This window comes from Aythya marila (assembly GCF_965140915.1).
Source record: "Aythya marila genome assembly, chromosome: 27".
Lineage (NCBI taxonomy): Eukaryota > Metazoa > Chordata > Aves > Anseriformes > Anatidae > Aythya > Aythya marila.
In genome coordinates, this window is record NC_139068.1 from 2,522,508 (window position 1) to 2,549,980 (window position 27,473).

Below are 27,473 nucleotides of genomic sequence, written 5' to 3' on the forward strand. Positions count from 1 at the left end.
GTGGTGGTCCCTTCAAGTTTTCACTAGTTCTGAGTTTCTGGTCCATTTTTCCAACAGATGCTTGCAGAGGGCAATATCAGAACAGCTTGCAGCTCTGCAGCATCACTACAGTGTGCAGAGAGAATACAGTGTGAGCAATTCCTCCAGGAACTGCTACTTGAGTCAAGCTCATATCAAGAGCTAGTAAGGATGTAGTGAAGTTTAACACTGTCGTGTAGTTGAATTTAACACTGTCTTTCTTATTTTAGGGGGATCCCAGAACAACCTCTAGAGGATGCGCAGTGATGTGAAGAAAGAAGAAAAAAAGAAACTATTATTTGCTATTTTTTCCATTTATTTCCTTTTATTTTTGCTATTTTTTTCCTTCCAGAGCCACTGAAAACTATTTTTATACGTATCATCTGATTTCTTTGAAGTTTACTCCTTGGTACATTTTTATAAAAAAAAATCAAAAAAAAAAAACCTTTACTGAACAAAACTGCCAGAATTTTTAATAGATTTCTTTATTTCTCCCTCTGGTTGAATCACTGTACTGAAATATTTTTTTCCCCATACAGAGTTTAAAGTCTTATGTACAAACCTGCAGCAGAAAAGATTTTTTTTTTTTTTTTACTTAAAATGGGACAAGACTCCTTGAGTGTATGGTAAATCTATAGTCGGTGCATATATAACCAGGATAACTTATATTTAAAAAAAAAAAAGAGGGAATTTTAAGAAAACATGTTCAAATGCAGGGCCTCAGGATTGATTCGTGATAGTTTGTCCTTTAAGAAATGGTAGTAAGTTGCTGGTGTCCTCAGCAGTGCCCAGCTTAAGAAAATTGTACACCGCGTTCATTAGAAATGCTACTCCACCAGTGGAAGTAACAAAGGGTAGTTGCATTTTCTGTTTGTCTTGGCTCAGGACCATGGCATTTTGTCCTGCTCCAGGATTTGACAGCCTAGTACAAACAGATGAATCTTGTCAACACCATAGCTCCATATCATTACTTTGGAAGATGGAGAGTGATGGCTTCTGCTTTCCTGAGATAGACACCATCTTAATGTATGGAAGTGTCAAAACCAGAGTTCTAATTGTTGTGTTTTCCAGGGATTTTGACATTGTTGCAAATGAGATCTTGTTAAATTGTGAATGCAAGTTGTGATGTACAGTATTTATGATGTTAAGCATCATGATTTAATCATTTTGACATATTCCGCATTGAAAAGAATGACTTAAGATTTTAATGTTGAAAATATTTTTACTTTTGGCAATGATAAATATTTGGAGTTTTAAAGGTTATCCTGTGTAAATGTTGAGTTTTTTAGTCAAACCTAGATGCAGTTTGTTCATACTTGTCATATATTCCGAGGGGCATTGTCAGATATATTAAGCACTATTTGCAAAATAGCACAGAAATAGTTTAATGACATTTTTTAAAGTTAAAAGGAACTGCTGTTGGTTTGGACATAAGTATTGCTTTGCAGTATTCAGATCCTCAAAGTAACAGTGAGTGAAGTAAATAATCCTTTTTATATAAAGAATGCTTTGTATTAGTAGCAGATGATTTTTATTTCAGTGTGATGCATTTTGTCTCTGACCATGTCCCTTTAGCTTCAGGTTTCCTATGCTGCATTTTTGTGGAGGTAACTGACTCCCCTAAGGTTAATATTCAGATAGCAGTGCATCTTTAAGCACTAGGAAAAGTAATCAACTGTTCCAAAGAACGTATTGGCTACTGTACAAGCAAATATTTTTTTTCCCAATAGTAGTTTGGATACCATTTGATGACAGCATAGAATCCTGTTTTTACCCGCACTCTTGAACTCTGATCTTGTCATTCAAATAGTTTAGACTCATCAAACAGACTACAAGGTTTGAATGTTTTCGGTGGCTTTTGGATGTATGTTCTCTGAACAATGTTATGACTGACAGATATAACCTAGAAAGTCAGTTTAGTGGCTCTGACTGAAGGCTTTGCAATGCAAGCAGGGTGGGAACAGAAGTGACTTCTATGGATATATTTTGCCATCTAAAAATAAATTCAAGATGCTGCTTTTCTCTCTTTGGGTGGGATAATTGAATTACTGACGTTAAACTAATGCAAAGTTAGAATTAAGCTTGTTATCAAAAGATACGTTACAAAAAAGCAGTAGGAAGATTTGGCTGTTTGGGCTAATGGGATCAATTTATTGACATTGTTGGCCATTTTTCTAATGTAATTTTCCCACTCTGCTTGCGTAGAAGGTTAAATATGTAGTAGGTCATGTCTTTCTTTCTCTCTCTAAAACATATCTAACGAAATTATGTTTCTCAGACATACTGTTACCAATTACCTTTTCTAAATTGCTGTTACACAAATGAATGCAATCAGTGTAAAAATATTTTTGCAATGCACCTTCCAACCACTGGACGTTATTTCCCTGTCTGACCCACAGCTTCTATAATATCCTTCCATAGTGTTTGAGGGTTTTTTTGCATCTTTTCTTAAGATCTATATTTATTTTTTTACATTGGCCAGTTTTCAGATTTCTTATTTTCCTTTAAGATTGTCCTGTAAATATAAGATTGTTCTGTGATCTTAAATACTAAGCAATGAATGTGCAGTTCATTTGCGTTTTTTCTGTGATTTTTTTTTTTTGTAAAGAATGGGCTAGAAAGGCAGCTTGAATGAGGAAGAACCTCTTGCTACCTGAGCCATATTTTTTTTTTTTTAACAGCTACTGTATGGGAAATGTGTCTTCTTGTAGCCTTAAGGATCAGTGCTTGCAGGTGTTTTGTGGTGAGCACTGTGCCCTTCAGTAACAGTCTGCAGAATTTGTCCTTAGATTTGAAGCTGTTCTTGTAACTTTAGAAACACTTCCTTTTTTCCTTAAGTTTAGGCATTTATAGGTGTTCATAGACAACAATGATTGATACTGTGGGAGAAGCTTAATACAGCAGTCTAAATGTATGATTCCATCACCACAGTGCTTTCTAAATGGCTACTTAGAATTCAAGAAATAATTCCAAGCTGTAAACTAAAAGACACAGAAAAACTACTGTATTCCACTTCTTGTTTTCTTTTTGTGTCTGTTTTCTTTAGACACTATCCTTTCCTCTTGCTTTTGATACTGAGCTTCAGTATAACTACTTTCACTTTTTGTACTATCAGTCTAAAGTTGGTGCTCCTTACTAGGAGATTATTTTTTTGGCTTTACCAAAGCAAAAAGCATTGATTCTTTAGCTTCTCTCTTTAAAGGAAGCTTTTTTGTTCAAATAAAAAGCAGTGTCCCCTTTCCTATTTGATCCTGTAGGTAAGCCACTCACCACTCTTGAGGAATTTAGATGACAGTCGACGCTTCTACTCCATTGTCTGATACCAAGTGTAGAGCTTTGAAGGTATTTGATATATAAGATATTCGACTTATCAGGAAAAATGATTTTAAGGCTTCTCTGATTAGAGAAGTTAACCAATATAGCTTATGTCAGAGTAGGTATTTGAGTGTAACTGCCCATCTGGATGCTCTCCTTCCAGAAGAACAAGCAAACAATTTTATTCTGGATGAAATAATAAAAATTATTCCTGAATAATTTGCACCAGGGTGAAGGGGAAGGAATAAGAACAGCGTAACTACAGGAAGAGAGTTAAGCTGATCTTTTCATTGTGTAGAGCACAGAGAATCACATAAAATACTCGTAAATGTATACCTACTTGTAAGTTTGTACTATGTAAAAATGGTTGTTTGAACAAATCCAGCTGTCTGCGAAACCATGGGTAACGTGGAGTCCTGCGGAGTGAGATACAATTACATAGAGCCTCTGTTTCATGACACTTCTTTCACCACACTTCTATATTTGTTACTTAAGCCATTGTATTGCAGTGACTTATTCCATGTAATAGAGTGGCTATGATTGCTTTGTTGCTGCACACCTTTATTTCACAGTCTGTGTTCTTAGGCTAGTTTAGGACTCTGGATTTGCCCTGACAAAAACAGTAGTTTACACTGATGTATTGATCACTTGTCTTCAGCACTGTTTTGCCATTAGGTGGGAGTTAGCTGGCATTGTTTGTGTTTGTAGCAGGAGCCAAAAGTCTCAGGAAGAAAATAAACACCTGCTTCCCATGGACTGTAATGTAAAAGCCAGACGAGTTTGTCTGCAGCTTGCGTTAGTCACAAAAATCATATTGCAGTGCGAAGCAGACCTTACTGTGAAAGGAGATTCACTTCTTTGTGTGTGTTTATCCTTGAGCAACAGGACACCTCAAGTTCAGTTCAGGGATCTTACTATTTTTTTATACACCCTTTTTCCTTCTTGTTAATGCTCATCCTGTAGGAAGGCCTTTTAACTGCAACCTGAGCAGGGTTGGTTAGAAGAGGCTCATAGAAATCCTCTCTACACACCAGAACATTTGAGAATATTTTTCTTTCGTGTGTACCAAGAAGATTTTGATGCTGTATGCAAACATCCATGATCTGTGTTTTTTATGTCGTGTAGCCACTTCTAGTATTTCCTCACTATTAAGCTACTCAGTCTCTTCTTTCTGTATCTTGTTTTGGAAGTCTTATCTCTAAACGAAGGCAAATCCATATTTGATACTGGATTTTATTGCCACTGTTGGGTCCAAACCCCACATCCTACATAACCAGGAGACAAAGCCTTGTTGTAAACCAGTGAGTGGAAGGTGAGATAGTGATTGCATTTTTGAAAGTATTGTTTTAGCTGAATGTCAAGATAAATTAGAAATTTTCATTTGTCAAACATTTAAAATGGCCTGGGAAACAGAATTTTTATTTGCCCTTCAACGTGCTTAGCTTTAAACCACTTTAAAATAATTTAAGTGTTTTTGTTTTTATACAAGACCATATTTACATACAATTATTATTTGTAAGCATAATGCCTTTCTTGAAATGCTAAGGTCTAGAGTGTGAAAAGGTTGCTTAATGTTGAAAGACTCTGTTTAAAATAGCACTAGCAGTGAATTGACTTAGAGTTCAGGAAAAAAAGTGTCTTATTGAACTTCTAAATTGTCTCGTTAGCTTTTAATGAAGTGACAATTCTGTCCATAAGGTGGATGTTACTCTATTCCAGCTACCCAGATCATCATTACACTAAAAGTACAAGCAATAAGCTGTTTTAAACAAGGTTAAGCAAAAATGCTTTACATTTGGGCACAACAGTACCTTCTGGGTTGAACTCTATTTTCATAACAGTGATGCCTTGTGACTTGAATTGTGATTTTAATTTAATTTTTATTTTTTTTAGCACAGACTTTATTTAGCTCTGGTCATTGGCCAGTTTAACTGACCATCTTCAGTCAGCTGCTGAAAACTAATTTTTGGGAGATTCAGATTTTTAAAATGACTTGTGAGAAAGGTTACAAATTGAAATATAAGCAAAAGGATGAAAATGTTACATGGAGCTCATGAAAACTACATAATGATCTAGACTTTACCATTTCAAAGTGTTTTTTTTTCTTTTTAGAATATGCATGCCAAATGTCTTGTCTTTTTCAATGATTTGTAATATACATTTTATGACTGGAAACTTTTTGTACAACACACTCAAATAAATGTTTTGCATTTTATTTGTTTGTCTTTCATTTAAACCAATGCTGAGGTAACCTGGGCTGCTGGAGATGCTTTATCCCAGGAGCCCTTCCTGTGTGTAGTGAGATGGGACAGTGAATTTTCTGTGCTCCTTTTAAAAAAAAAAAAATAAAAAAAAAAATTGGTTGAATGAAGTGGTGTGTCCAGAAACAAATAAGCCCTTTCCTTTAAATTTTACGGAGGCAGTGCTGTGGGGAAACTGCTGTCCTTACTGATCAGTGGCACTGCTTCTAACTCAAGCAGCAGGAAGAACTTGAGTATCAGGAACAAATCAACTTCCATTCCCTCTCTCATCATCCCACTGTCCTTCTGGAGCCCTTCCGGTGCAGGGGTTGTTTCCATTTAGCAAAGATGTTCCTGACTCAAGAGTAAAAAGCAGATTCTGAGAGACTTAGGAACTGAGAAATGGGCTGAATTATTGCTGTGATTACCTATGCGCATCATCAACTTACCTCACCTTCCAATTAACTATTTTGCTTTTCTGGCTATGCCTAAACCATCCCATTTTCTCACATTTGAAAAAGGAATACCTGGATTTTGGATAAACAGAAGGTAAACAGAATGCAGTCTTCTGGGTTCACCATCCACTTCTTTTCACCTGTCTGTACTCATAAACTTCTACGCTGGGTAACCACCCTACCTTCAGCATTAGCTGCTTGGAATGCTGAGGTGCAGGAACTGTGGTGCATCTTTTTTTAAGTGGATGGACCCGCAAAGGCATGATGTGGTTTTGCAGTACTCTGATTGCTGTCTAGCTACTGAAGATGAGACCAGTTTTGGCTTTAGCTCTCCTGTAGTGCTCAGAGGGCAACAGCAACATCCTTTATGTGTCACATCTACCTGAAAAAAAGCTACAAAATGTGTTACCATCTTCCATTTGATTCTATGACCTCCTACAGCGTTCTGGAGGCTGTCCCATTGTGCGGGTGCTCAGGGCATGAGCCGCTTTGCTGAGCCAGGTATCTAAGCTAGAGGGAACACGGCTCAATCCCATAACGAGAAGGTTCACTGGGGAGCTGCTCTCTGCAGGGTGCCCAAATCCTACTGCTCACTGTAACGTTGGGAAGTGGCACCTGAGGACGTTTTTTTAGCGCTTTTCTCTGAGGTAAAGCTGGCTTCGCTCCCTTCCCGCCGCCACAGCGTGTGAGGCTCTGCTTTAAACCCGATACCCCAGCGCTGCGCCGCATTTAACTTGCAAAATGTCACAGGTCTGGCACTCGCAGCCCAGCCGGCAGGAACGGGCGAGTTATTTGGCAGCCTGGGCACGGAGCCCACGCTGCGAGCACCCGGCGGCAGAGGGAGCGCGGCGCGGGGCATGCCGGGAGTTGTAGTTCCGGCCCCGGGCCTCCCGCGGTGCGCGCTGGGAGCTGTAGTTCCGGCCGGCGGCCATTTGGGCGGCAGCGTGCGGGCCGCTGCCCGCGGTGACTTTGCGGCATGGAGAGCGGCTTCGGCTCCGACTTCGGCTCCGACTTCGGCTCCGGGGGCGGCGGGGGAGGGAAGCTGGACCCGGGGCTCATCATGGAGCAGGTGAAGGTGCAGATCGCCGTGGCCAACGCGCAGGAGCTCTTACAGGTGAGGGGGGCGGCGGGGCCTGAGCCGCGCCTCAGCGGCGGCGGGGGGGAAGGGGAGGGGGCAGCGGCGGTCCCGGCCCGGTGCCCCCAGCCTGGGGCCCGCGGCCGCCTCTCACGGACTCTCTCCGCAGCGCATGACGGACAAATGCTTTCGGAAGTGCATCGGGAAGCCGGGCGGCTCGCTGGACAACTCGGAGCAGGTGAGCGCGGTCGGGGCAAGGCGAGGAGCGAGGGGTGACCCCGGCGGCGCTCCCCAGCTCAGGGCCTTTTTTTTTTTTTTTTTGTATTATTTTTTGCCGCAGAAGTGCATCGCCATGTGCATGGACCGCTACATGGACTCCTGGAACACGGTTTCCCGAGCCTACAACTCGCGGCTGCAGCGGGAGAGAGCCAACATGTGAAGCTTCCCGGCTCCTGGACGAGGGAGGGACCATGCGGGGAAGGGACAAGTGGCCAGTCCAGGTGTTTGGGGGCAAGATCCCGCCGCCTCCCCAGCCCCTGCCGTGGCAGAGCAATAAACCCTCGCTGAACCGTTTGCATCCTTTGGCTTTTATTAGCACCAAAACCCAGGAGTGAGTGAATTTTCCAGCCTCGAGAGCCGTCGTGAGCTGCTGTTTTGCCTCGTGCCCTTCCCAACGGTCCCAACTGGCCAAGGCATATTATAGCGGCTGATAAATCCCGGCTGTGCGAGGCAAGGAGCCTTCTGTGGAAACGGGGGGGCCAAGCCAGCAGCAGAGTGCCCTTGCCCAGGAAGCAAGCCTGGACCCAGCCATCAGGTAGTTACCTAGTCCCTTTTCATCAGTAGAAATACTGCAATGAGATGCTCCCCATGCTGCAGTTGGCCCTTTCCTCCCTTGTGTTTATATAGCTGTTGGCAAGGCTGAAATGAAGATTTAGCTCAAGCAGTGCACTGGGAGCCAAGGGCGTACTTACTGAGCTCACAGCACAGCCTTGCAAATAGTTGTACAAGCACACCTTCGGAGTGATAGACCATGTATGAAATGGGTTAGGAACTACACAGGTTGATTTCTTCAAAGGAAAAAAATAAATGTGTGGCTGTGATTTTCTGTAACTTCTGGTTTGGCACTGACAAGAGCATTCCATCTTGGAGCCTACCTTTCAGGTTTCATTTCTTTGGGAAGGAGCACTTCCTTAACGGTACTTCTCCTTTGCAGGTACACAGTATTGTGCTTAGCTTGCACACCACACCTGGAATGGTTGTTATGTGTTGTGTGGTCTGCCAGCAGCTGGAAGAGCAGTGTGTTGGATATTAAAAATGCCTGTACCCCTGTAATGACGTTTTTGGAATTCCTTCTGTTACAGCATTTCCATATTTTATAAATTTGCAGTACTGTCTGTGGCAGAGAGACAGACCAGAAGAGACTGACTTCTTAACCTGCTAGGATGATCAAAGGAATGAGGGAGAACTGGATTTCATTTCATCTTCCAGTGTGGTGGCTTCAGTACAGAGAAGAAAGTGCTCTCACAAGATAATATATTAAGAGAGATCTGGAAGTTTGGAATAATTGAAACTAAACTGGAGTTTCCCACCCAAATCAGGCAGACTGAGTACTTGAAAATACAAGTGCCTTCCAGCCATGTTCTTACAGGGATCTTTTTACTTTTCTTTCAGTTTGAATTTTGTGGTCCTGGCTATGCAGCAGTCCTGTTTCAGCAGTGGGAACATCCCAAAAGTGTTCCAGCTCTGGAACTGAACCTGCTGTGAACTGAGCCTAGAAGCCAGGTCTCCCCCCTTGCTGGCGCTCCAGCTGGGAACACTGTGGGTCTCACTGCCAGATGAGTATGGCACTAAGGGATATGACAGAGATGGGACTCGGTGGGTCAGATTGATGGCTAGACTTGATCTGGAAGGTCTTTTCCAAGCTAGATCGTTCTATGATTCTACAGGTTGGGAAAGAAGAAACCTACTGCTGTACCCAGATGCACAGCTTACCTGCGAAAGCCTAGGATTGGGGTTGGGAAACTAACAGAATTTAACCTCTCTGTTCTCTTTTGATGGTCAAGCCTATGAAGAGATGTCCAGGTCTTTCTAAGACTTTACACACAAGCTTTGCAGCATTTTTTTTCTTCAGAACAAATGCAATTGTGTGCCTTAGCTAGCTAGCGGGACTGGGCTTCCCACTGGATGAATTGGATGCTTGGCCGCTCCCAGCATATTGAATTCTTCCCACCAGGCTTAACCAGAACAGTGCTCTGTGGGGCTGCTATGCCTTAGCCCTTGACAACTGAATCAACTTACACAAAGGGAGCTGTGGCAGGGGTGAGAAGCCTGTACTGATTCTTTAATGTGGATGAGGGCCTGGGCAGTCTGAAGTCCAAGTGTCTTAATCCTAAGCTTCTCTTGTGATCAAACAGTAAGCCGTGGAGCTTACAGGCACTAGTACCAAGCATTGATTTGAAGTGGTAGCATGCCCTTTCCGAAAGCCATTGCACATTATAACAGCTCCATCCAGGCAGTGAGGTCTTGAGGCTTCAGCTCAGGGCTGGGACAAAGTCCACTCATCTCTTGGATGGCCCTTGGGAGGACAGTGCACAGACAGAGCTAGACCACGCTATGTGAATCTCTGGCAGATGTTTCTGGCACCACTCCAACTTGAGAGGCCAGGTTTTGATGCGTAGGATGTTTGGCCAGCTCTGAAGATGGGACAGGCCTCATTTATTTATAGAAAAAACGTCTAGAACTGCACCTCTCTATGCAAAGCAGTTATCAAATACGCTGGTGCCATGACTGCAGAGGTTCACAACAGACTCATCTGCTTAATACCTGCAGGTCACCGTTACCCTTTCGCAGTATCAAAAAATGTACAGTAGGTGCAGGGTTAATGCATCCCCTGTCATTTGTTGCCTTCCCTGAGTGGTAAAATGCAGCTTCAGAGCTTGAGGTTCTGCGCAATCCAGCCTTGGACAGCTGTGACTTTAGTGTAGACACCAGGAAAGTACGGCCTGGCACAGCCGTAGCCCCAGCTTGTGATTCCTGCTAGAAACCACCTTCCCGAGGGTTCTTGACATGCCAGAGGACCGCCAGCATCACCCTGCAGAGAGAGGAAAAGGGTCCTGTATCAAGGCAAAAAGAGTCAAGCCAGCCCAACCCCCCAGCTGTGAGATGTTGCTCTTGGGACATGGGAGCAAGCGTTTGCTGTCCTGTTGCCCACCTCCCTGGGAGCCCGTTTCCAAGCTGGAGGGCCCACAGATGGGGACTTTGGGACATGGAAGAGCATTTCCAGAGATGCAGCAGGGACGTGAAATGGGCTTCATGATATCCCTGTGATGTCTTGCTTGGTGTTACCTCGCTGCATGTTTCCCTGACCTGTCACAGGTTGGTGGGACAAGCAGAACAAGGTGCAGGATGGATTCCAGTGGTGGCAACAGGCAGCTGGCCCTGCAGCAGCATTTGCTGCTCTCACACTCACCGAACAACTGTCGACGGTACCATGTGGGAAACCGGCACACACCATCCTGCTGCTGATCTGGACAGGGTAGAACTTTTTGCAGGCCTGGTCTCCAATCACGTTCACTGCTGCTTTTTGCAGATCCTTTGACATGAGACCTGAGGAGGAAAGTATCTCTGTTAACTTGGCGCAGGGCACGTAAGTAACAGCAGCATGTGTAAGAGTGGGGATTCTGCAGCCTTGCTTGTATTCTAAAGGGAGAGATCTGCACTTTCTCAAGTGTACCAGGCCTGGTTCTTCCCCAGCAGAGCAAGCCCAGGAAGGTCTCTTCGGTGTATAGTTTGGCAGGTAGTGCAGCTGAGCAGACAGAAATGGTATCGGGGTGGTCCTCATTCTGCAGGAGCATAGCTGAGCCAGCTGTTAGAGGGATGGGGAGTGTGATGGTTGGCATGTAGAAAGCTTGGGAAGGCTGCAGGAGGGCAGAGGTGTAACCAAAGGGATGGGTACAGCGTGTGGTTGCTGGAGAGGAGATTGTGGTGGCACAAGGCTTTGCCCAGGGTGGTATCCCCAGCAGGGTATGGTCTGTCAGGGGTAGCGTGTGGGGCAGTGGAGTGGGGATGGAGATGTTTGGCCTTGCAGGGTAGCTGGCACTTAACCTGACCATCACGGATGTGAGGGAGCCCTCTCAGCCAGTACCTCCTTCCTTCGTGGAACCCCAGCCTGTGATGAAGCATCTGGCTCCTTCATGGAAGATGTGTGAACTGGCTGGGAGACATATAGGTTTGATGGTGCTGCTGAACTTGACGGGCATGTTCAGCTCTAGCAGTGCCACGTCGTAGTCCAGGCTGTAGACGTTGTAAAAAGGGTGCTTGTAGATACGGAATATTTTCTCCATTTTGCCATCGATGCCATTCAGGAAGGGTGTTCCTAGAAAGGCCACCCACATTTTGGGGTCACTGTAACTGCAGAAAGACAGCAAACCTGGCCGTTAGGAGCATGGCTTAGCAAGCAGTGCCGTTCCTCCGCTTGTGTGGCTGGGATGCACTGTGGCCAGGGCCCCTGTCTCCATCACAGTGTGGGCAGATATGCCCAGGCTTTGCTCCTTTCAGTCTTCTTCCTGCTTACCTGTAGGGGCACACCTGTAACAGGCAGTGTGTGCTTCCAGTGGGGCACAGCACCCCAGCCGTGGCGTTGGACTGTGAGGAAGGGGAAGGTGGGCCGATGGCAGTGTGGCCAGGGGCTGGCCGGCATCACCCGCCCGTACTTACATATCAAAGCAGTGAGCTGCAGAGAGCAGCCACCTGTCAGCGATGAGGACAGCCCCACACTTGTGCTCCTTCCGCCGAAGCCAGAGGCTGACTTGCCAGGGCCATTCTCCTCGAGCTGCAGTGCTCCCACCCACGATCTTGCTGAAGGCCAGAGCAGTAGTTAAGCCACAGTCTGGAACAGAAAAAGGCACCGTGGTTCTGTGACTAAGGGAAAGGGTTACCTGTCCTTCCACAGCCCCTACCAGGGGGCAGTGCCCTGGGGAGATGTGCACAAGGCAGTAGGATGTGATGAATTTCATTCATGCATCTGAGGCAAGGCTTGGCAGATGTGATACAGGTTGGAAACATTTCCTTGTTATCACACGCCACGCCTATGGGGATGTGCTATGTGAGGACGGCAAATTCAGATGCACTGGCCGAGCTGTCACACAGCAAGGGATGTGCAGTCCTAGGACCAGTCCCAAGATAGCACGAGATCTGGGCTGCAACGCTGTGCAGAGCTGTCACGCCAGCTTGCTCTAGCACACTGGCAGAAGGTCTGTGTGCTGGGAAATGTGTCCAATGGTTATAGTATAGAATAGGCCACATTCCCTGGTAGAAAATTTGGACACTGCTCATCCAGGTTTATCTTGTAGTCTCTCAAACATCAAGTAAGACCAGGACCACAAGGAGCTGGTCCCAGACAGCTCATGTGAAGTTTATGGGTTGCACTGGGGAGTCTGAATATGGAATAAGGACAGGTAGCAGTGTCACGTTGCAAAACAGGACTCACCGCAATTGCTTTCATCAAAGCCATTGCTGCAGTCAACAACTCCATCACATTCAGGATTTTCCTTTCCAATACAGACATTGCTGGAACACCTGAAGGTGAAGCTGGTACAAGGCACCACTGGAAGGCAATAACCCACAGCCTGCTTAGTACCTGCCGCGCTGGGGCCGGAGGTCTCCTAGCAGCATGTCAGTAAATTTGCTACTGATGGACTTTTACCTGGGGTTTGGGTGGGCTTGGCAGGCTCCGTGGTTCCCAGAGCTGTGGAGGTTTCTTTTGTGGGTGTGGTGGTCTTTGTGCTCAGGGTGGTTCTGTTGATGGCTATTGCAGCTGTTGTAGTGGTGCGGCGTGTGAGGATGGCTGCAGTAGAAGTGCTGGTGATGGCTGAACTGGAAGGAGTGCTTGTGCCAGGACTGGCATACTGTGAGATGGTATCCAGGATCCAGTCATAGAATTTGGTAATTCTGGAGTACACGCCAGGTTTCTTAGCCTGGGCACAGCCAATTCCCCAGCTCACGATGCCAGCCAGGTAAAACACGCCTGGGGTGACCTCACAGGCCAAGGGCCCACCTGAATCTCCCTGAAGAAGAAGCAAGGCAGTGGCTGCTCAGCCCACTCTCCCCAAGACACGTCTGCTTAGAGTTGCTCCTCAGCCACACTAGGAGGAGTTGGCTAACTTCAGATTTTTCTGAGGGACTCTGCTCCCACACAGTGTGCAAAACATGAGTGTGCAGAGGCTGAAACAGCCTGGCTGCAGTTACTCTGGCATTTGTTATGAATGCTAATATCTGACAGCACCTTTCCACTAGTGAAGGAGAGTCATCAACATCTGCCACTTTGTCTTGCTGCCACAGGAGACCTGCAGGATGTTGGTTTATGTCATGCTTAATTTTTGTTCGCTTTTTTTTTTTTAAAGCCCTGTGGCAGTGAGCTGTTCTTTTGAGTTAAGGTGCATGTGGGTTTCAGCCTAGCCGCAGGAACTCAGTAAATATTTCTCAAAGCCATAACTTGTGAGTTAGCCCGTTTTTCTGGAGCAATCCGCAGAGGAGTAGAGAAATCCTAGGCTCTTACCTGGCACGAGTCTATCTTCCCTTCCAGGAAGCCAGCACAGATCATTCGGTCAGTGAGGGAGAAGTTGTAGAGGAAGTTGCAGGTCTTCTGGTCAATGATGCCCACAGAAGCTTTCTGCAGGCTCTCAGGCTTGGTGACTGCATGGAAACCAAGGGATTAGTGAGTGCAGCAGACAGAAGTGAGACCTAATGGCTTTTAGGATGGTCCAACACATGCTTCAGAAAAACAGGCTCTAATCCCAGAAGAGAGCTGAATCCTGTATGAGCTACTCTCATCTAGGAAGCCCCTGCAGCTCCTGGTTCACCCCAGGACGCAGTTTTATGCCTGTCTACAGGCTACAGGGCACAGGCAGCAAGTTTCTGTTGTTGTCACGGTTTGTGGGCTCCTTGTCAATGGTTATAAGGACAGTAGAGCCTCTTTGGTAGCACACCTGCCACACTCAGGCCTTCTCCCTACACTGGGAGCCTTGCTCTTTCTAATAGCTTGGAACATCTTTGTGACTGACCCCGCTCACTGAATGCCTTTGCAGTAGGCTTCCAAGGCAATACCCCACTGCTGCTTAATATGGGAGAACTATTGAGGGGAGTCATCTGGTTTCACCTGGTTCCCATCAAGCTGCTATCCCCATTATCTTGTTTTCTGGTGGCTCCTAAATAACAGCAGTTTAAGGTGTTCCCTTATTCTTACTTCCTCTTGTGTTTCTGTCAGTTCCTGACTGTCCCCTGTCGTATATGCACCCAGGACTGTCTGGGTCACAGTGGTACGGGCTTTGCTGCTCGATCTGTCACTGTTTCAGAGCAAATCAACTGATAAGGCACCACTACTTACAATTCCCTTCTTGGAGGTTTCCCCACCCAGAAATGATGCATTTCTTGCCAACAGGAAACTTCTGCACCGTAAGCGGGAGGCAGATGGGCTGGATGTATTTGCTGAAGACAAGGGGTTCTGCCAGCTCAAGTACAGCCACGTCGAAATCCAGAAGGATAGGGTTGAAGAGAGGATGCTGGATGACCCTTGTTACGTTGACTCTCACCGTGTTCTTATCTGTTCCATTTAGTGATGTCGTTCCCATGTAGGCTTCAATCTCTTCTGGATCTGTCCTGTAAATACACAGTCCTAAATATGTATGCGCACACACATGTACCTAGCTTAAATACTGAGCTGGTAGATTATTTAAGCTGCAGACAACTTTAAATGATTAGTGTTTGAAACCTGACTTTACCAAAGCAGAGCCCAGCACACACAGGGGGCTGAACCTCTCTTTCCAGCAGTGGCACTTGTTAGATGTCAAGAGAGGGTGAACATGTAGTAATCCTCTCCTTGCCTCCAAAAACGTGTGATTTCAGGAGTGTTCCGGCATGCAAGTGATGCCTCTATATTCAGAATATCTTGACAGATGTGGTTTTTTTTTTGATTTTTTCTACAATTGTCTTTTAATCTTTTAACCCCATGTGGACTTTAAATATTCTCATCACTTCTTATGATGAAAAACTTCACAGTTTAACGTCGTTTATGAAGAACTGCTTCCTTTTTCTTGTTTCCTATCTGCTCTTAATGGCTTAATTTAATATGCAGAAACAATAAAAAGGCATTCCCTAAACATTTTGTACCTTTCATAATTGCATAGACCCTACAACACACACCCTTCCCACCCAGTTCTCGTTCCCAGTGTCTATTCTGGTGTATGTCATGCTTGTTTTGGATGCTGTTCTGCAGTGTGTATTGTGTCATTCTTTACAATGTGTTACTCTAGCACTGTGTGCAGTATGTGAGAAGTGAGTTGCAGTGGATCTAAGTACCAACAAACTGGCAATCTCGGTTGTTTTTCTAATAATCACTAGCATTCATTTGCTCTTTAATTGCCACTGCCCAGAGAGCTGCTGTCCCATGGCATTTCTATATGCCATCTTATGGCATTTGCCCTTTTCCACCCCTGTGAAGTGTTGTTCTCACTCTTTGTCTGGGCCTTTTTAATATTTCCCCACCTCATCCCAGCCTCCCCACAAAACTGCTTTTACTATTAACCTCTAGCTATAACAAAAATGAATATTCAGTGCATATCCTTGCTTTTCACCAGCAACTCCAGTGCCATAGCTGTGCATTTGGCTGCATGGCCATGTAGAGCTGTGCAGCTCTATGCCAGTGGGCAGACAAGCTGGAAGAGCAGTGCCAGCAGGGATGGACTCTTACTCATTGAAGCAGTGAGCAGCTGACAGCAGCCAGCGGTCCCCAATTATGGTGGCTCCACAGAAATGCATCGAGTCTTCTTTCAGGCTGACTTGCCAGGGGATCTCTCCTCTGGAAGCATCTGTTCCTCCCACGATCTTGCTGGGTTTAGAGAGCCCAGGTCGTCCTCCGCACTCTGAACAAAAGCCAAAGCGTGATTTGTGAGTACTGTGTGAGCAGAAGACAAGTGAGAAGAGGCTTCTGCTCTCTCTAACCAGTAAGTCCGAACAGGGACAAGTCAGGGCTGAAGTTTGAGATACCTGCCCAAGCCCTGCCTGCTGATCATGGGGTTCTGTGATGGTGTTTGTGCACAGCTATACATGGGCCTTCATCCTAACTGCTGTTCTGCAGCTTGCTCTTAGCAAGTCCTTAGGACTATGCCTTTCTTGAAAATAGAGTAACCACAGCAGGTTTGTGCCTCTTAGCCCTGCTATTCTAGATAGAAAGTTAATCCTAAATTTAGAAAAATACCTAACATCTGTATCTTCTTGCAGAGTTGCTGGGAAGACTCCTTGGAGCTGACAAATCATTCTGTAGACACCAACCTTCCTGAAGGGAACTTCAGTGAGAAGGTGCATGGCTGCTGTTAGGTTACAGCCATCGGCTTTGAACTTCTGGGAAACTCATAGCTGGCAAACAAAAGTGAGTGATCAACAAGTTAAGCAGTGTCAGGCACTGCTATGTTGTAGTCCCTGGTCCCTTAGGCCCTGTTCTGGGCCTGAGTCCCTGCCAGGCTGCTCTGGAGTAACCCAGGGCAACGAGACGATAGTGTCACTTGTGCCCTTAGCACTTAAGTAACAGTTCTGTGGGTCACCCTACCAAAGGTAATTTCAGCTCAGTGGAACAACGAATCTTGCAATTGGACTTGTACCAGCTTCTCTTCTTGTAAAGGCTGTAGCCACCCTGCAATCTCTTACCTTGCGGTCTGGCTGCAGGTGCTGGCTTGCTGGCAGCTGGGGCTGGTGAGGTGGTGGGAATTGTTCTGGTGGTGGTGGTGTTGAGCTCTTCAGTGGTGACCACGTTACTGTTAGTACTGGAGTGTATTAGTGGGACAGTACGCGCTATGGAGTTGGGAAAGGGAGAAATAGCATCCAAGATCCAGTCTCTCAGTTTGGTAACACGTGTGTAGACCCCAGGCCGTCTGGCTTCAGCACATCCAATTCCCCAGCTCACAATTCCTGCTAGGAAGAACTTGCCAGATGGTTCTTCACAAACCAGGGGCCCACCAGAGTCACCCTGCAAGGGAAGCTCAGATGGTGAACTATTCCTGGGGACGCCCCAAGCTTGCCACAGCCACTTCAAGCATACCTCTGCAAGTCTGTGTTTCTCTTTCCCCGTGTAGCCCCACTCACCCCTGCTGATTTGCTCCATCTTAGTGATGAGTGAAGCCTCTCCTATGCTGACCTTTGGGTGCTCCACTATGTAGGCACTGTCCTACTATTAAGTAGTAGACTTGTGCCCTTGATATGCCAGAAGAGCACGAGGTTTTCCTCCATAAAATCTAGTGCAAGCATTACTACAGGTATAAGTTGTTCAGCTGCTGCTCTTAAAGGTTAGGTCCACAGCCCCTCAACAGCCAGATTATAGGCGATCATTGCATGATACAAAGAGGCCATGCTAATCTTTGCATGATGCTTTTTGATTTGTCTTATAGTCCCTGGTCAATTCTTTGGTACCATGGGGCTATATGTCATTGCTGTAGGGCACACAGTTGGTGTCTGTGAAGCTGGCAGTCCCAGCTGGAGGATGGGATTGTTCTACGTGGATAATAATTTGATAAGTCAAGTTCATCTCCCAACCTCAAATCTTCCATCCTTGTCTCCCTCTCCAGTGTTTGTGCTACATGTGGTGCTTGAGTGTTTGCAGAAATATGAAGTGCTGCCACCACAGAAGAGCAATTTTGCTGAGCTAGTGGCTGTGGCTATGAAGGGCCCTGACAAACCACAGGAGCAGCCATGGAAATCACTGTCCCCCTCTCACAGCACAGTGTTTTCTCCCCACACATTGTGAAAGGCAGGGTTTTCTCCAGCACTTCCAGACTGGATAAAAGCTATCTAGGAAAACCATCAAGTCGTTCACCAAGATCTGTTGCATGTATTTTACTTTCCACTTCTGCTCTTTGCCAGTGGGATTTTGATCTGAGGAGCTGCCAGGTAGGTCGGTAACACCAGACCTGATTACAGGTCAGCAAATAGAGAAAAGTAGTTATATAGCCCCAAAAAACTCTTTTAACAGCAGTGCCCTGCTCTAAGCACTACAGAATATATCTTCATTTTTTTCTTTTGCAGTCTCTGATCATGCTTGGATCCAAGGTGTGGCCTCAAACCTTGGTGGGATGCTGTGCCCATGGTGTCAGATCCCGCTTCTTGAAGTACTACTTGGTGCATACAGGGAAGGAAAAGACTCATGCTGGGAGGTGTGCAAGCTTCCCTGGACAATGCTTACCTGGCAGGAATCTATTTTCCCCTCCAGGTAGCCAGCACACAACATCCTGTCTGTGAGGGCATGGCTGTAGAGGCTGGAGCACAGCGTCTGGTCCAGCAGCTCCACTGTTGCTTTCTGCAGGAACTCGGGTTTCACCACTAAATGGGAGAGATGCAACCGTTAGCTCCCCGCAGGAAGCCTCGCATGGGACCAGCTCCTTGTGTTGCAGCCATCCTGGCTGGCCAGAGACTGGCTTGAGTGCCCTTCCCTGGTGCATTCCTGCACCACTCACACCCCACCATGCCTCCTCTGCCACCTGCCACACTTTGCTTACAGAAATCCTCCTTGAGGTAGCCCCAGCCAGAGATAAGGCACTTCTTGCTGGTGGGGAAGTGATGCCCAGCATCTGGCAGGCACACAGGCTGGATGTACTTAGTAAAGGTCACAGGTCTCTTCAGCTCCAGCACAGCCACATCGTAGTCAGCTGTGTCTGTGTTGTAGGAGGGATGCGGGATGATCCGTGCAATGCCCATTTTTACTGTGCCTTTGTCCATACCACTAATGGAGGTGGTCCCCGTGTAAGCTGCCCACATGGCTGGGTCCTGAAACCTGGAAGAGAAACAGCTGGGGCTTTGCAGACCTGCAGTGGCACCCTGCAAACCAGAGCCGTGCAAGTGGTGCCACCTCTCGTCCATCCTGCTATCAGCTCTGGGACATCAGCTCCCCATGCCTTAATCTGGCAGGGAAAGGAAACCAGGCTTGACGAGGCAGTGTGGTACTTTGGGAACTTGGGCCAGAAGCTACAGCAGCTTTTGGAAATGGTGCAAGATAGCGTGGCTAGGGCTTACTCAGTAAAGCAGTGAGCAGCAGACACCAGCCACTTCTCTGTGAGGATTGCAGCACCACAGAAATGTTCGTTGTTCTCTCGCAGGCTGACTTGCCATGGGAACTCCCCTCTGGATGCCTCTGAGCCTCCAACTATCCTTGTGGCAGTCTGCATGGCAGGGCGGCTCCCGCAGTCTGAAAGGGAGGAGAGAGCCAGGGCATCAGGATCCTGCCAGCTGTGCCTTGGCAGTGTGCTTTCTGGGGCAGGTGGGAAAAAATCTGCTTCAGCTTTGTGCATGCTCCCAGCACGTGCTCAAGTACCAGTACACTGCTAGGGATGTCACAAGGGACTGGACTTTAACCTGCAATTCCAGAAAAAAAAGCTCTGCAAAGCACTGACCCATCATGGGGTCCTCTCTGAAACTCCTTATGGCAAGAAAGTCTAGACAGAAATAGCTCGGCTAGTTTCACAAGCTCAGGCACTGCTGAGCTGCTTCCAGCAGCCCATGGGTGCACAGAGATTGCCTCCAGCACAGCAGGAGGGGATGGGCTGGTCCCTGGACCTACACCGCCTGTACAGGGTCAGACTGGGCATGCACAGGGTCAGAATGGGTATGCACAGGGGAGTGGTAGCATTACAAGGGGAATGCGAGAGGCTCCCTATCTTCAGCAGTGATCGTGGGAGATGCCTGCAGGGTGCCTGGGTCTCCTGGTACTCTGCCTCTACTCTACTTCTGAGCAACCAAGTCTGTGACCAAAACATGTCTCAAGTATGCTCATCAAGGCCCAAAGATAGCTCAAGCTCCACACTGCCGGGGGTGTTGATACGGGGCTGGGCATGCCCTTGTGGCCAGGCTTCTGGGGCAATGTCAGTGGGTGCTGACTGCATCCACTGAATGTCTGCAGCTTGGGCATGTGGGATTCACGGGCTTATGGCAATGTGCTGCTCTATCCCTACATTGTGTTACTCCTTTGCTGTTGGCAATGGGACCAGCATGTTTTTCAGGTACGAGTCCCCTTGTCCTGATGTCGGTATCTACTATTGGCCTAAGAAGTTAAGCTGTCCTTGCAGCACAGTGCCCAGAAGACCGGTGCTGTTAACGGCTGCAAGGGGTGACTTGGGGCCTGTCCCCAGAGCCCAGGAGACCTGCTGCAAGGGACTCACCACAGCCCTTTTCATCAGAGGCATCAGAGCAGTCCTTTTGGCCATCACATTCTGGGTTTTCTTTCGACACGCACTGCTTGTTGCGGCAAGTGAACAAGTCTCCGGGGCAGCTCCCTGGGGACAGCAAGGCTTCAGTCACTTGTGTCTTCTGCAGACCTCCCAGCAGCTGCCCCCTGGCTCCCCCAGGGGCAACCACCACTGTGTCCGTGCTCACCCTGCTTCCCGGCAGTGCCAGTGTCCCCATGGGATGCAGCCGGCAGCTGAGCTGCAGCTCTTGTTGAGCTTCCAGGGGGAACAGGGGAGCAGAGCACTGGTTCACCAGGTTATGAACAAGATGGGATGCAAACACCTTTTGTATCTGGTGAGGAGGAGGCTAGAGGTCAGGCTGCAGCATGCAACCTGGGGAACTGGGGCCGATCTTTGCCCTGGCAATGCTTAGAAAGGCACAGAGCTCTTCCTGCTGCCTGGCTCTTACCTGATTTCAGTCCTGGTCTGTATGGAGAAACCTCACTGGGACCTGTAACAAATGGAAGGAATGGGGATCAGCAAGAGCATCCCAGTTGGGGTGTACAGGAGCTGTGTGCTCTCATGACTGCCGCTCCCAGCCAGGACTGGCAGAGGCTTTGCTTCACCTTTTCCTGCCTGCCTGGCAATTGCTTTCCCCATCCCGTTGCCAGTGGGAGGCCCTGTGGTAAGCTCCTGGCACAGTTCACTTCCTGGAGCCCTCCTCCACTTTGCTCCACCATAGGCACAGGGTGCAGTGGGTGAGCAGCTGCCTATAGCCCTGCAGGCTTTTGGGGTGCAGAGACCAGTTCTCAAGAGCTGTGGCAGTGATCGGCAGCCCAGGAGCAGGCTCCAAGGTGGAAGCGACACGGGGCTGTTGCCCAAAGCTGAGGTGCACCCTCCATTTGGGCTGCACAAAGCTCTCAGAGGGCTGGGACTCTGCCCATCCTTGCAGAGAGCACAGAGGGAGCTGCAGCAGAGCCCACAGCTTCAGGTTTTCTGGGCATTTTCTTTTGAAAGGCCTACAATCACGTGCAACTGCACAGTTATTGAGGGAAAAGTGAATTCCAGGTGGTTTCAGAGAAGACTTTACATATGAGAAATATCCACCCTAGCAGGAATTATTTCTGCAGCTCTGAGGATTGCTTAAGGACTGCTCACAGTTGTTAGTAGAGGCAACCCAGCAATTAACCTGCTGAGGTTTGGTTCCTCAGGCTGCAATTTGTGCTTTAGGCTCTGTTGTTGCCCCAGACTCCCAAAACAACTCTTGCAGCGCAGAGAGCAGCAGGACAATGTTAGCACTGGAGGAGGATCTGGGGGCTTCCCATGAAGCTTCCAGCTGTTCTGCAACTGCCAGGAGCTAAGCATGTTTCTGCTGCTGTCTCGTGAAGCACCAGAGCACCTTTTGGAGGTGCCTGGCAGCAGCTCCATTTCTAACATTGCTGCTGGGCATGAAGCCTTGACTGGACATCCAAAGCTAAAGCCCCAGGGCAGTGTGGCTACTTGAGACAGTTTTGCTGGTATGACCCGTGTTGCTAGCAGCACCAGCACAGGCTGCCTTGCTCTGGTTGCCCAGCAGTTATGGGAGGAGCACACCTGTAAGAGAAGCTGAGGATATCGTCCCATAGGCAGCCAGGGAGAGACCCTGCTCGTGCAGGGCAGCTGCCAGGCCGTGTCTGAGAGCTTCCTCCTCCGTGGCAGAGCTCAGGGGATGGGAATCCTGGGGGCTGAAGCGGAGGCGGAAACGGACAAGCACGCTTGAGTTCCCGTTCCTGCTGGAAAACAGAGAATTACTGAGCACTTTGGCTCCATTAGAAGGAACAGTTTCTTGTGCTAACTGCCTACAGGGAACTTGAGGGAAACAAAATTGATTCTTAATAATTTAAGGCTCAAGTGTCTCTGGAGGTGTGGTCTGGGATGAAACAGTCATTCACATTCTCTTTGGCCCAACATTCTCCTTTGGTTGAACAAGGCCATTTTCCTCTGCCTTTCCGACTACACTTCCAAATTAAAGAAACCAGAACACAGGTCCAATCCCATAAAAGAATCCGGCCTCAACTTAAAATCAGTTTCTCTTTTTGCTAGTTTTGAACAAGAACACAGCTGTGAGCTCACTTTGTGGTGGAGCTTGTCAAAACGTCCTGAAAACATGAGCTGCACAATCTGCAGACAAAGCTGCCTACACTCACCTGTAGCCCAGGATGGTGCAACCAGTGCAGCTCCAGTCCAACTGGGAGTCCTGGAAACTGGACAGAAACTGCAAGGCAAAGAACAATGGTCACACACTGGGCAGAAAACCCCTATGAGATAGGTTTAGTTGGTGCCTAGTATTTTTCAGGGAGCTGGAGCTAACTGGAGGATCTTCTTGCCTCCACAGATGGCAGGAACACCTGAGTCCAGCTCATCAGAGCACATGTAACCCTGTTCCCACCCTGGCTCAGGCATGAAGATAACATCTTCCCACCACCACTTTTTTTTGCAAGGAGCAGACCTGAGCACACATTTCCCACTCCACAAGTCTCTCTTGAGGCCCTGATGAGGCCTCTCGAAGTGCAGCTCAGCCCTGCAGTGTTCCTTGCTGATGTTTAAGAAGCCCCTGAATGAGGACAGCCAAGCTGGGCCCTGGGGAACCACACAGGCACGGACCTCAGCAGGGATGGGGCCCAGGCCACGCAGCAGCCTCCTGGCTCCGTCCTGTGCCAAGCGAGGAGTGCAGAGCTGCAAGGTGCATGGCAAGCCCAGCTCAACTTACCAGCCTCTCAAGAGCAGGTGTCAGCACCCTGTAATAGTCCGAGTTCTCCCTCTGCAAGCTGCTGTTGAACATGATTCCTTGCAGCTCCACTGTGTGCTCAAAGCTGGTCTCTCCCACAGGATGACAGGCTGCCAGAGAGGGAAAGTGTCTGTTAGAGACACAGAGGGCACACAGAGGTCTAGGGCCATGGCTGGACCCAGCTTTCCTCGCTGTCTGCTTTGGAGTATGGGTCTCTCCATGTCCTTAAGACCTGCAGGTTTCAGCAGCTTGACTGTCCCTGACCAGCTCTGAGGTGCTTTGTGGGTGCCACATGGCTGTGCTGGGCTACCCCACACATATGCAGGAGGAGAATTTTGAATTTGTAGCTAATTTGATTATTAACACTGTAGATTTTTATCAAGCCTGAGAAAACAGATCAGAATCAAATGGGTACAGCTTGCTAGAGCAATCAGACTGGCCCTGTCCTTGCAGGAACAGGCTGAGGAAATGTGTCCTGATTACCAAAGTCAGCATAGAAAGTGGCACCGCACAGCAGAGATGTGCTGGTGGGCTCTGCCAGTCACATCAGGCTGGGCTCCATACCAGCATCCCAGCCTGAGGTGACATCTGGCCATAGGGCACCAGAGGCAGCAGGAAGGATGTGCGAGAGACAAGGAGATGGTGGTCACACTCTAGAGGACAGTAGGACAAGCAATGGTCAGTGGATGCAAGATGAGGTAGGAGATGGCTGAGGAAGTGACAAGAGATTTAGGAGTTACTGGAAGAGATCAGAGAGGAATAAATCACATGCAGCACTAAGGATGAAGTGCTTTAGTCAAATGTCATTCAAAATATGAGGTGACTACAGCCTCTGCATTTTGGCTGTGTACGTGGGGAGAGCTGACCACGTCTTGGCCTCTGAAAAAGGCTTTTGAGAATTTTTGGTATGAGAACTATTGCTGTAAGCTGTGCAGACCATTACTCTTTTGGAGCAGATGATAAACCAAAAGAACAGCCTCGGCCGTGCACTCACCCAGCAGGATCCCCACGTAGAGAGCCATCACGCTGCCCACTATGGCAGCCACGACGGTTAACTTCCAGCAGCTGGCCTTCTGTCCCTTTCTGCCTGGCACTGGCTTTACTTGGTCCATGCCTTCTGAGCAGCTCTGTGAGTAAAAAGAAGAGGAGGAAAAGGACTTGTCTGGGATGAAATGAGAGATACCAGCTACGGTTACCTCACTAAAAGGACTGGAAACACCCTGAGTCCCCTGGCCATGCCTTAGGCTGCAGTCAGGAAATTTTTCTGATACATCCAGTTTGTAGGACCTGAACACATCAACCATAGCGGCCTATCCCTTCCTGGTGGTGTGATCACGAGCCAGCCTAATGCCTCCATCTCCGTGCTATCCTGCTTTATCCAAAGCCAGCCAGTCAACTGTACTTTTGCCATGTTACTTTTTGCAAGAAGCCTAAGAAGGCAAGGAAGGGCACCGATTTCCTCTGTCCCTAAGATCAGTTGAATTACTGTATTAATATTCATCCCCCCCCATAGAAAAAAGACACACATTCCTCCCCTCAGACTGGCACACAAAAGTCTAAGACAATTTAGGTTGCCAAGAGTTGAAATACATGCAAGTTCAGTCTTATTGACCAAAGATCCAAAGTTTATCAGCTTCAGAATGTTTTTTTGTTTTGTTTTGTTTTGTTTTGTTTTGAGGACACAACCTCCAGCTTCTGGGAAACTTCAGATTTACGGGTCACACCAGAAATGCGTAGTAAGGCAAATTCATATCTCCAACTTCCTCTGCCTAGATATTGACAGCTTCAAAGACATACAGTGCACTCAGCTTTTCCTTCCTCAGTTCCGAATTCTGGTGTGCCAAGGGAAGTTTCATCCAGTCCCTTCTCAATCAGCCATTTCCTCCTGATCCAGAAGATGTTGTGGGAGGTTGGGCCCAAACACCATTTACTGATGCTATAAATCAGGCTGAGACTTCAGCAAACAGGGAAGCTGCAAAGGAACAGCCTTTTCTAATGCAAATCTATCTAGCAGTGAAAGAAAAAGAGAGAAGAAAGGCACTCAGGACACAGGGAGCAGCAGAACTGCTTCTGAAGAGCTTTTCAATGTTTTCCAAGAGGCATCAGCGGCTCTTTAAACTGAAGCTTCCAGATAAGAGATTTTAAAAGGTCGCTTCTTTGTGAGGCAAGAAACAGAGAAGGGGGAGAGGAAGGGAGTCCATCCAGGATGCCTTTTTTTTTTTTTTTTTTTCTAACAAACCTCCATATCTTCTTTTTCAGTGGTAACTGAGCCTGGCAGAGATAGGCACTTCGGGCCCCTGTGTTTGGTTAACAATATCTCCATTTGACAATTCAGCTCTTGCTAAGAGGAGACAGGTAAGAAACATTTTTTTTATCCAGTGGTCCCTATGACCTAAATGCATACAGATGAGCAATCCCTTCTCCCTTCTCCACTCTTTTAATAGGTTTTGGGGTCACTGGCTGTCTTGCATGTGGGAGCTCGAAAATCTAATCCAGACATGCTGATCAGTTCAAGAGTGGTCTTACTACCAGTGGACTTTAAAGGTAGGACAATGGCATAGAAAGAAAAAAATAACATCACAGGCAAAATTGGCTATGTCTGCTTTTTAATTGGACAATACAATTTAGTTTGAACTAATTTTGGCAGCAAATAAAATGTTATACTATGATAAAAGATTCTTAGAACCCCAGCAAGAAGTTCTTATTACCGATTGTACTGGCATTGTAACTGGAAAAAGAAAGTATTTAGAGACAGAAACCTACTTAGCAAAGCAATCAAAATTCATCTTCTTTGCTCTCCTTTTAGCATAAGGAAAACTTATTTTCTTTTGAGCAAGTGGTGTGAGTTGAAAGAGAATTACATGTGAAATGAAAACACAAAGAAATGTACACCCTTCCTTCCTACCTGCAGCCTCAGACTCTCTCACAGGGGCCGTGAATTACCAGGAAGCCCAAGGCTGTGCTGCAAATCAAAGAAATCAAATAACGTCCAGCAGAGGTGAGGGAGCAGGGGCAGATGATGGAGGAGAGCACACCCACCTGGCTGTAGCTTTATTCTGACCATACCCTCTGGGGTGGTATTTCAGGTGAGTTAACTAACTTAGCAACAATGAATTTCCACCTCATTTCACATTCATTTGGGTGAATGACCCACATCATTCACTCTAGCTTGCCAACTGCTTCAGGATCATTAAATTCAGCCACCAACCTGACCCACCAAGTCCCATCACTGTATCACGTCCCTTAGTGCCATGTCCACTCCTCCAGGGACAGGGATCCACCAGTTCCCTGGGCAGCCCATTCCAGTGCTCAACCATCCTCTCCATGAAGAAACTGTCTTGTCTCGTAGCCTTTTCAGTTGGGCTGCCTCAAGAAATCAGTGGACACACAGAACCGTGTCAAGAACCTAATGCATCTCCATTGCCTTTGATAATGGAGAAGAAACCGTGTGAAAGCCAAAGGAAGGTTGAGGTGGTGTATTTGAAGATGACGTGCTGGACTATAGCACCGCTGTGCCCTTGGCCTTGCCCTTACATAGTTTTCTGGGAAAAAGATAAGACCCCTCTGGCCAGCAAGAGGGTTTCTGGTGGATGTTCAGTGGCAAGTTCAACTTGTCAGTTTTTCCTTTGGCTGAAATGAAACTTCTTGAGAATTTTCAGAAGCTACTGCTGGGTCGGGAAGGAGATGACAGCAGGAATCAGCATCAACAGTTCTCGTGGTGGGTCTCAAGGGATTTTCAAATCCCCTTGGTTTAAAATATATATATACATGTATGCATATTGTAAAAAAGCCAAACTTCTCTTTTGTTAGGAGCCCCAGCTGATTCCATGTTTGTCTGATTTTGTAGTAGTCATTCAATATCTCTGTCCAAATCTTTACACGATTTAGCCAGTCACTGTTGATACTTTGGAAGGTTTATGGGGAGAGCAGCAATGTAGCCTGTGGTACTGCAGTAGGTAATAACCATATCTGAAAGTGGGGCTGACAGCACATGAGGAAAGACATTGCTGGCTGAACTAAAGAGCAGATTAATTCACACACCACAGTCATTCCCCGGGAACTCCAGTTGCTTCACCCGCTGAGGTGCAAGAAGTTCCTCCTCTCCTTCAGGGCCATTTCCTAGAGGACAAAGTCATCAGAACAGTGAAGTCTGCTAAGAGACTCGTTCACCAAGAAGCAGGGATTAACAGGAAAGCACTAATGAACAAAGGCGAGGTGGGCTCTTCTACTAAATTCAGTTCTAGCCACCTACATTCCATGTCAACAGTTTAAGCCAGAAGAAATAAGAAGATTATTTTAATGACATGTAAATCAGAAATCCATCTTGCAAGAGCATAGTAGAGGGTGGATTTTTTATTTTTATTTTTATTTTTTGCCAGCAATAGGGACCAGCATAAAGGA

The 27,473-nt window shown here is 47.1% G+C and overlaps 3 protein-coding genes and 1 long non-coding RNA gene across 4 annotated transcripts in view; 3 read left to right on the plus strand and 1 right to left on the minus strand.

Moving 5' to 3' along the window:
* Positions 1–5,548, plus strand: part of LMNB2 (lamin B2) — a 29,271-nt gene extending 23,723 nt beyond the window's left edge. Inside the window, exon 12 of the mRNA XM_082780076.1 lies at positions 249–5,548. Within this exon, the coding sequence (XP_082636202.1) occupies positions 249–290 (42 nt within the window). The 3' untranslated portion in view covers positions 291–5,548. The remainder of the gene's footprint in view (positions 1–248) is intronic.
* A 1,386-nt stretch (positions 5,549–6,934) lies between these two features.
* Positions 6,935–7,680, plus strand: TIMM13 (translocase of inner mitochondrial membrane 13). The gene is made up of 3 exons (XM_082780107.1): positions 6,935–7,142; positions 7,273–7,341; positions 7,444–7,680. Exons 1-3 carry the CDS (start codon positions 7,005–7,007, stop codon positions 7,540–7,542), a joined length of 306 nt encoding a protein of 101 aa, XP_082636233.1. The 5' UTR covers positions 6,935–7,004; the 3' UTR covers positions 7,543–7,680.
* Positions 7,681–9,517: 1,837 nt separating this feature from the next.
* Positions 9,518–24,187, minus strand: TMPRSS9 (transmembrane serine protease 9). The gene is made up of 19 exons (XM_082780053.1): positions 24,067–24,187; positions 23,055–23,182; positions 22,492–22,559; positions 21,899–22,077; positions 20,775–20,816; positions 20,300–20,413; positions 19,158–19,329; positions 18,644–18,918; positions 18,331–18,467; positions 16,803–17,121; positions 15,850–16,021; positions 14,488–14,759; positions 13,660–13,796; positions 12,808–13,168; positions 12,592–12,708; positions 11,820–11,991; positions 11,248–11,513; positions 10,573–10,709; positions 9,518–10,194 (listed from the first exon to the last, which is right to left on the minus strand). The coding sequence occupies exons 1-19, from the start codon at positions 24,182–24,184 to the stop codon at positions 10,033–10,035; spliced, it is 3,348 nt and encodes a 1,115-aa protein (XP_082636179.1). The 5' UTR covers positions 24,185–24,187; the 3' UTR covers positions 9,518–10,032.
* Positions 24,188–25,327: 1,140 nt separating this feature from the next.
* On the plus strand, positions 25,328–26,042 carry LOC309887983. The gene is made up of 3 exons (XR_014319119.1): positions 25,328–25,427; positions 25,517–25,616; positions 25,984–26,042. It is a non-coding gene; the product is annotated as an uncharacterized lncRNA (long non-coding RNA).
* Positions 26,043–27,473: the final 1,431 nt, after the last annotated feature.

What these genes read in the sequence shown, in the direction of transcription:
- TIMM13 (XM_082780107.1), top strand. Translation starts at nt 7,005, where the DNA reads ATGGAGAGCGGCTTCGGCTCCGACTTCGGCTCCGACTTCGGCTCCGGG. An exon ending in ACGCGCAGGAGCTCTTACAG is followed by an intron (nt 7,143 to 7,272) that starts GTGAGGGGGGCG and finishes CTCTCTCCGCAG; the next exon opens with CGCATGACGGACAAATGCTT. An exon ending in CGCTGGACAACTCGGAGCAG is followed by an intron (nt 7,342 to 7,443) that starts GTGAGCGCGGTC and finishes TTTTTGCCGCAG; the next exon opens with AAGTGCATCGCCATGTGCAT.
- TMPRSS9 (XM_082780053.1), bottom strand. Translation starts at nt 24,184, where the DNA reads ATGGACCAAGTAAAGCCAGTGCCAGGCAGAAAGGGACAGAAGGCCAGC. An exon ending in ATCCTCAGCTTCTCTTACAG is followed by an intron (nt 20,817 to 21,898) that starts GTGTGCTCCTCC and finishes CATTTGTTACAG; the next exon opens with GTCCCAGTGAGGTTTCTCCA. An exon ending in ACCTGCAGCCAGACCGCAAG is followed by an intron (nt 16,022 to 16,802) that starts GTAAGAGATTGC and finishes GCTTTTGTTCAG; the next exon opens with AGTGCGGAGGACGACCTGGG.